The sequence below is a fragment of the Egretta garzetta genome, unplaced genomic scaffold, assembly GCF_000687185.1.
Source record: "Egretta garzetta isolate BGI_Z169 unplaced genomic scaffold, ASM68718v1 scaffold34, whole genome shotgun sequence".
In the NCBI taxonomy this organism is placed as follows: domain Eukaryota; kingdom Metazoa; phylum Chordata; class Aves; order Pelecaniformes; family Ardeidae; genus Egretta; species Egretta garzetta.
In genome coordinates, this window is record NW_009259586.1 from 3,325,002 (window position 1) to 3,333,454 (window position 8,453).

Consider the following 8,453-nt stretch of genomic DNA (forward strand, 5'->3'; position numbering starts at 1 on the left):
GCGCAAGGCAGAAAGGCAGAGCCCAGCACTTGGAGCTGCGGTTGCTGTGGGGTGATTGCTGAGCACAGCCCTGAGCGAGCATCTCTGGTCCCACAGCTGAGCGCTGCCACGACATGGCTGCTGGGGTCCCCATGTCCAAGCATCTTCCGTGCGGTCACTTCCCCGCTCACCTCCTGACTTTGGTTGCAGTAGCATCTAAAAATCTGAGCAAAGACCATCAGGGAGCATCCATAGCACTGCCCAGGCAGCGTTAGTATGGGCAGGTGCTTTGCCTGACCCCATTTCTGCAGGGGACCTGGTGAGAGGAGGTTTGGCTGAGGTGCTCTCGCTGCTCTCCCCGCCCTGTTGGGAAGGGGCTGTGCGTCAGCCTCCCGAGACATCTGCTGATGAGTTTCTCATTATGCAATGGCCTTGCCTCCACAGGCAGCCATATGGCCCCACGTTCTCCAGCGGGGCTGACACAGCACCGCCTTCCTAGGTCCAGACTTTGAATTTTGGGGACGTTTTCTATGAGCAGATTTTTGGCACTTTCTTAAATATGCTCCTGACCTGTGCTGAAATATTGGGTTATATAAATCCTCCAGGAGATTTTTGGAGATATCGTTCTCCCAGCTGGACAGTTCATCATGGCAAAAATCATAAGACTTCCCTCCACCAACACATGGCCAACAGCCAGCTGGTGCCAAATGCGCGTGTTTTCCTCTCGCTCGCTCTAGCCACGTGGATGGTTTGGACTTTGTTTCCAAGAAGTAATCACTGGAATAAAAAGCCCAGGCTAAAAATGATACTTGCTGGTTTTCATTGTAATTTCTTTTATGTTCTTTTCCTAATCTTTATTTGGCAACTATCATCCTAAAAGGTTTTCACGCTTATTTAACTTCTAAATGAAGCGTACCACTTAGTTTTGGGGCATGGGCCAAAATGCATTGTAGCACAAAACAAGTAGAGCAGATGAAGAACTGTGCATCTCATTTTCACCCCTTTGGAGAAAAAAAAAAACCAAACACAACCCAAAAAAACCCCAACAGTAGAAAACCATATATCATGGAAATGGAGAGATGAGAGCAATGTGAAGAAACCAGCTCCTCCATCCCTCTGGGCAAACACGCCGAAGCTGCCACTCCATTGGTGTTTGCATAATTGGGCCATAAATGTCTCCCAATGGCAAATTCCTGACTTTCCCCAGGCCACTTGATCCGGATCATCAGTTGTCCACCTCCAGGGTCAAGCCTTGCTCTGTCCCTTGTGACTTACTAGAACAGTTGGTAATAATTAGCCACGATTAACGAAGGACTAGAGTCAAAAGTACATGAGCCGAGGCACTGGGTCGCAGGGAGCCAATCCATCGGGTCAGGGCATACAAGGACAATCCTCACCTCGCACCCCATGGGGACAGGCTCCAGGTTGGGGGACCTTTGAGCAGGACCCCAGACTCTTGTCCCTGCCTCTGCTGGCCCTGAGTCGTGTCAATGATGCCGATACCCCTGGGGGCTGGCCACGGGCTTTACCGATAGAGGCAAAAAGCATCGAATTCTTCCATCAGTGCACCCCCGTTTCTCTGAGCTACCCTTTGCTACTAGGGTATGTTAACTCCCTATGCCTGCCCTTCCTTTCATAGGTTTAGCTCCAGCCGAGCTTTAGACCTGATTTCATCCCTGCCTGTCCAAGCAGCGGCCGTCTGTCCTGTCCTTCCTGCTTCTTCCCTGCTCTCTCCTTCCCCGAGACGCCCCGTGCCCAGCCAAGCCTGCCTGCCACGGCTCCCCAGCCCCTGCGCCACAGCAGGGCTTCTTCCCTCTAAGTTTTCTTTAAAATCAGCCTGGCCACCATCCCCTCATGGTGACCCAGGTCCAATGTCCGCTCTCCCAGTGGGATGAGGCCACCACTGCTAGCCTTTGGGTCGCAGACCTGCTCCCATGTTCACACCAGGACATTGCCACCGATGCAACCTGGGCGCTTCGTGGCTGCCAGCACAGTGCCATCCCTGCACAGCCAAAATTCCCAGAGGACATGGGGGGACTTGCAGTAATGCAGGGGTATGGAGCTGGAAGCAAACTCCTACGAAATTATTTTTGTGTTTATCTTCCTTTGAATGAGCAGGATCACTGGAAACACATCTGGACAGGCAGGAATGGGAGTGGAGGGTGGTTGGATCTGGGGGGATAAGAAGCACTGAGAAAATGCAGCCATGAATACACCGGCCTTGGGGGGTGCACGGCTGGGGCTCAGAGCAGGGATGGGGTTTGGCTCTGGCTTTCTGGGTCTGCATAACAACAGCAGGTATTTATTTGGGGAGGGGCCGGGGGTGGCTGACACCCCAGGGCAACACGTTGTGGGTGCTCGGGGTGCTTGGGCACAGGGCTGAGGGTTTGGATGGAGCAGGGCTCACCATGCTGCTGCTCCCCGAGTCTGGTGGCTTCCTAAAAATGCACACACACACACACACACCCCAAATCACTGTAGATCAACTGAAAACGCTTGTGCTCCTTGCTGAGTCCCTTCCCCCACTGTTACAAACATTTTGGTATGCATAACCTTTAGTTCGCAGGGCTGCTGTCTTTGTTTGGATGAGTTTTAACTAATGTCGAAATATTCTTTCAAAAAAGAAACTGAAGTGCTTCCCTTCTGAAAGTGTCGAAATGCTTTATTCAGATTTCCCTAAAAAACCCCCCAAACCCGTTTTTCCTTTCCCCCAGCCCAAACTATTTGTCCAACTCTGCACAAAGCCCCGAACGGTTTTGTTTGCTGCAAAACCACGTTGTAGGGGTGCGATCTGTTCAGCCAGAAAGCGGGCAGGGACCTGGAGGCAGCTCCCCACCAGCGACCCCCGCTTCTCCCCTTTTGCGCCAGATTTTCTCCCCGCTTCTCCCCTTTTGCACCGGATTTTCTCCCGTGGCGGCAGGTTTGGCTGTGAGCAGCTCGGTGCGGGTACGTGCCGCGGGGCTGCCATCCAGCACCCCAGGGCCAGAGCCCGGCTTTACTTCGGAGCCTGGAGTTTCTGATAAACTTATCGTATGCAGGAGATGCCTCCAGCCACGCTCGGCGGCGGCTGCACCGCGGAGTCACCGGGTGTTGGCGTGGGCTGTGTGTGCTGCTGGTGGTGGAGCAGGCGGTGGTGAAAGCGCACGTTTTAGCCAAACAAGAAAGTTACAGAAAGGGTTCAGAACCTCCGTGCTTTGTGTGAGCTGGAGGTGGGTGGCATGAAAAGGAGGCAAAAAAAAAAAAAGCGCATTTCCCTGCTGGTCTGGGTAAATGTTTAATCCCCAGCTCGGAGAAAAAGCAGCTCAAAAGTGCTTTTTTTCTCAGCAAGCCTGAACCAGTCAGCCTGGTGCCTCCTCCCTCCGGCTCACACCCTCCCTCCCACCGCTCCGGAGGAACATCCCAGCCTGCTCCAAGGTGCAGCTGGGCACCCAGGGCAGGAGGGAGCCAGGCCGGAGTGGTGTCGACACCCACGGGGCCGGGGGGTCTGCAGGGCCCCTTGCAGGCAGCGGCGGGACGGTGCTGTGCCTGGGCCAGGCAGCGCTGGCTCCCACGCTCCCTCTTGCCTGAGCTGCTCCAGCAGCTGAAGCGCCCGGGATGGGGTCCCCGCACTGGAAACGGCTCTGCCTTTTGCTCCTGGCAGGTTTGACATCCTCCCTGCTCTTCTATGGTCACTACTATGCTACGGTGGAGTCACCCACCAGCCGGAGGATCACAGCCAGGTAAGGGGGGACAGGGAGGGGGGGCAGGAGGCAGGGAGGTGCAAATCCAGCATGAGGTACCGTGCACTGGGATGGGGAGGGAGAATTGGGGTACTGGTGTGGGCCCCTTAGTGCAGGTTATCCCAGCTGTGCCCCCAGTTCTTGGCTGGTTGCCCCCAGTTGTTGGCTGGTTTGTGAAATGCGCTTGCAGCAGGCTCTGCTCCCCCCCGGAGGTGTTCTGGGCACCAGGACCCGCTCATGGGCACCAGCCAAGCCCAGGGGTGCCTGGAGTGGGACTCCGGGGCCATGGGGGGCTACAGGGGTCCCTGCGTGGGTTCAGCCCATCACAGTGCAAAGAAACCATTGCTGGGTCCAGAGATGGCTGAGGGTGCTCAGCTCCCGGCAGGATCAGCCCCACCTTCAGCAGCCGGCCAGACCCTCTGCGAGCCCCGCGTGTCCCCACTGGGTTGATTCAGGATCAGAGGCAGCTGATTGTGCTGGGGGGAGGTTTGGCCCCCCTGGAGCTGCAATGATCCCCCCTACTGCAGGGGCGGAACACGGCTGCCCACAGCCCACTCAGATCCCCGGGGCTGCTCCCCCTCCTTCCCCCCCTGCTTGCAAACTCCCAGGGGCTGCAGCATTTCCCAAACTCCAGCAACTTGCACGTCCCCCTTTGTGGTCACGTCCACCTTCCTCGCATCCTCCAACCTCCCCAAGCTCCCTCCTGGGTCCCCCCAGTGCCAGGCGGGCGAGGGTGCTGGAGTTCCCCGGGGAGCCCTGGGGAGCGCAGCTGAGCGGGCAGGGGTGAGAGGGAGCCTGCACAGCGCTTGGCCCGCAGGACCAGCCACCCTCCTCTCCAGGAGGTGTCTCTCACCTCCACTCTGGGTGCTCTTGGGAGCCGTCGGTGCGACAGAGCCCAGCTGCCTGGGTGCTGCCCAGGAATGGAGGATGCTGTGGGGACCGGGGCTGGTCCTGCATGGGGTGAACTGAGTGCAGCCAGATTTGTGCTGGGAGTTGCTGGGGGTGCAGCTGGCTGGGCTGCCCTGGCATCCAGACACCCTCTCTTCCCCAGCAGGGAGCCGGGGGCTCTCCTTGCCCCCTCCTGTCCTGCACAGGGCAGAGACCCCCTCTCCTGCCAGGCTTGCAGAGCAGCAGTATCCCCGGCAGCCCGGGCAGAGGTTGGCTGTTTCCACCCTTGGCCGTGCTGGGTGAGCAGCGGTGCTGGCGGCAGCAGCGTTGACCCGTACCACACGGTGCTCGGGGCAGGTCACAGCTGGGGTGCGGAGCAGCTCCCCACAGAGAGTTTGATGTCCACGAGAGGGGAAACTGAGGCACGTGAGGGCAGCAGGACATGCCCAAGGACCACGCTGGAGCTGGGAGTGGAAACCAGCCATGCCCTCACACAGGGTCTGTGGACAATCCTGGGAGCAGGGTGCGGAGGAGACCCGTGGGATGGGAGCTGGGAGCAGGTTCCCCCCACCACAGGGCAGGCTGCAGGTAACTCAGCCACTGCCTGGACCTGCCCCAGCCCCAGGTCCCCCTGCTGCAGAGCCAGCCCGGGCTCCTGCCCCATGAGCGATGGGACCGAGTGTCCCATCCAGCCCCAGGGAGGAGCCCAGGGCAAGGTAACCGGGAGCTGACCTGCGCTCCAAAGCTCTCCTGGACTTTTTCTCTTTGCTTTAATCCAAGTGCTAAAGCTAGACCCAAACCAGACCAAGTCCTGGTTGCTTTGGTTGCCTGTGTTTACAAACGTGCTGCCCTGTGATTGCTGCTTGTCCAGCCTGAACTGCACACTTGGAGGAATCGGCGCTGCCCTGCCGACGGATGCAGGGCTGAGTCCGGAGGTGAAGCCGGGATGGCCGGTGTTTCGCTGACGCTCCATCACAGAGTGCCCACTTCCTGCTCTGCCTGTCATTGGGGCAAAAAGGGAGGGAGGGTCAGGGGTGCTCATGCATCGGTGCAGATGGCCACGTTTTGGCAGAGAGGTTTGTGTGAGCAGCATCTCCATGCAGGAGACACAGGGGAGACAAAGGGGGTTGGGAGGAAGGTGACCCCCTAATTGATGCTGGCTGCTGCCAGCACCAGATCACCTGGCCAGATACCCACAGCAATGCTGAGCCCCCTCCAGTCCAGCACCCAGCTGGTGGCAGCGGTGAGGTCCCTACAGGGATGGGAAAAATGTCCCCATCCCCACAGAGCCGGCCACCCTGCGGTCAGTGGAGCTGCAGGGAGCCGAATCCCTGGAGCCCCCGGGGCTGGGCTGGGCACAGCCCTGTCCCGCTCCCTGCCCAGCCATCCCTCTGAAACCCCACCGGGGAGCTGCCACCACCACTGGGGGCTTTATTACGAGGGCAGACGTGATGAGCACGGAGCTCTGCCCAGCCTTGCCGTGCCATCTGTCTCTGCGCCGGGGAAGATGCTTTTTGGAGCCTGGCCCTTCATGGTGGGATGGAGCAAATGCCTTCCGAGAGCATGTCCGTCTTGCTGCTTCGGCTCCCTCAAATGGGTCTGCGGGAGCCCTGGGAGTGTTTGCTGAAGATAATGCCGGAGTGTGTGCTCACAACACTTGCACACAGTGTTATCTTCCGGAAATTGGGGGTGGCCGCGGACCAGAAAGGTCGTATTTGTGAATGCCACGGCAGTGAGAGAGCGTATCCAGGCTTGGCTGCCCCCGCTGCCGTGGCCGGTGCCTGGGCAGCCACGAGCCACTCCTTCCCTGGAGCCCCATTGTGCATCTGCTGGTCCCAGGGAGGGTTGTCATCTTCTGAGTCAACCAAGCATCACGAGGTGCTTTGCCACATCCTGGCAGGTGACGTCAAAGCGTTTGGCTCCCTGACGTGCTGCTGAGATGCTGTCTGGCAGGGGGGCCTGGCCGCCCCATGCCCTCCCCAGCAGGGTTTGCACAGCGGCCACAGCCAGGACAGCAGCCACCATGCTGGGGAGATGGCTCCAGCACCCACTGGGATGCGAGTGCAGGGAGGTGCTGACACATGGACTGGATTTATGAGCTCAACACAAGTTCTGGCAGAAGTGATGAGCAATTACCATGCACTGTGCCTGGCCATGGGTGTCCCAGGTCCCGTCGGCAGGAGCCAACCTGCCGGGCTGCCAGCGCCCACCTCCCTCCAGCCAGCCTGAGCCCCCGTACTGCCCCGGCTGCTCCCGCAGCATCTGTGGCAGTTTGGAAAATAGCACAGCACCCTCTCGCTGCCAATGCCCGGGGCTTTGCCTCGTCCTGCAGGCACTGGGATGAGCCAGGGAAGGGGAAAAGAAAGACCCTGTACCAAGACATAAGAGTGGGAGAGCTTGGAGGGCTGGGGAGGGGCTGGGTGAGTGGAGATGTGCAGCTGGGGCTCGTGAGCCTGATGGGGAAGGGCTGGGGGTGCAGCAGGGCCAGGAGAGGCTGTTTGTGCAGCTCCTGGGCAGCATGAGGCTGGGCATGGTGTGTGAGGGTAATGGCTTTGGGGGTTTGGTGGTGGGTTGCACCTCTGCAGCCAGAAAAAGGGTGGGTGGCCAAACTGTGGGATTTGGGTGCAGGGGGGTGTGCTACTTGGTGCTTTGCAGGAGTGGGTTCTGGCTTTGAGATCAGAGCAGGGAGGCTTCTTCAGCCCCTGGTCCATCATTCAGGTGCTGGTAACGTCAATAAGCTCCTGCTCATGAGGCATGTGGGCTGGGGATCCCCTGCCTCGTGGGATGGAGGAAGCAGGCAGGGCTGGGGCGGCTTGCTGAGGGCAAGCTCCCTGGAGCTCCCACGGGGGTTCCTTGCAGCTGAGCTGGCTCAGCGCACGGAGCTCTCCTTGTCGCTGCTGCTTGCGTGGGCGAGCGCTGCTCTGACTGGTGTGTGCCGCCCGTACCTGGCGGAGGTGGGCTGGAAGAGCAGCCACCAGCATCACCGCAAGGTCTCGTGCAGCTTTTGGATGACCTTTCCCAGCCAGCACCTCGCTGTGCACAGACGCTGCCAGGGCAGCTCTGCTCCCGTCTTCAAGTCAATGGAACAGGCAAGTTTGGTCAGGTTGAGTTTATTTAGATGGTTGCAGCGATAACACCAGAAAGGCCCTGCAGAAAGCTCCAGCTTCTGCATCTCCCTGGGACAGCTCAGTCCCACCTTGGTGGACTCTCCCGGGGATTTGCCCTCCCGACTCTCCACCAGCTTGGGTGCTCCTGGGATGAGCCCCAGGGATGCGCTGGTGGCTGCAAGGGGAGGTGGGGGCAGAGCCGTGCCCAACCCCTCTCCCGGCTCTGGGGGTGTCAGCATGCCTGTACTGTACGCGGCAGGACAGCTCTTTGCACGTTTTTGGAGGGCAGGATGTGGCCGTGGGACAGGGCTAAGCTGGGGACCTTGTCCCCAGGCTGGAGTGTGGGCGTTTTGAATGGTGGGGGCTCTGTGGGGCAGCAGCTCTTGCTGGGGAGCTGCTTTTTTTATGGGACACCGAGGAAAGACGCTCTGGCTTGATGTAAAAAGCTGCCCTGCTCCACTTCACCCTTGGCATCCCCTGCCCAGACCTGGCAGTGCTGGGATGGAGTGAGGAGGGAGCTGGGACTAAAGCCTGCGTGCGTGGTGCTGACTCCCCATCCACGCCTGGGGAGATACTCCAGCCCCCCGGGTGCCAGCACCCAGGCAAGGTGCTGGGCTGTCCCCCCATGTCATGCCGTACCCCTGGGGTGGCACAAAGCAGGGTTTGGATGGCAAACGGGTATGGATACACCCCTGGGCAGGGCTGTTGGTGCTGCTGGTGTTGACAGGGGCTGTGGCGGGGACAGAAACCCAATGCCTGC

At 59.3% G+C, this 8,453-nt stretch overlaps 1 protein-coding gene across 1 annotated transcript in view; it reads left to right on the forward strand.

Annotated features, from left to right (window-relative positions):
- Positions 1-3,206: 3,206 nt before the first annotated feature.
- Positions 3,207-8,453, forward strand: part of ST6GALNAC2 (ST6 N-acetylgalactosaminide alpha-2,6-sialyltransferase 2) — a 9,943-nt gene continuing 4,696 nt past the window's right edge. The window contains exons 1-3 of the mRNA XM_035893355.1: positions 3,207-3,698; positions 4,981-4,986; positions 6,807-6,818. Of these exons, the coding sequence (XP_035749248.1) occupies positions 3,574-3,698; positions 4,981-4,986; positions 6,807-6,818 (143 nt within the window). The 5' untranslated portion in view covers positions 3,207-3,573. The remainder of the gene's footprint in view (positions 3,699-4,980; positions 4,987-6,806; positions 6,819-8,453) is intronic.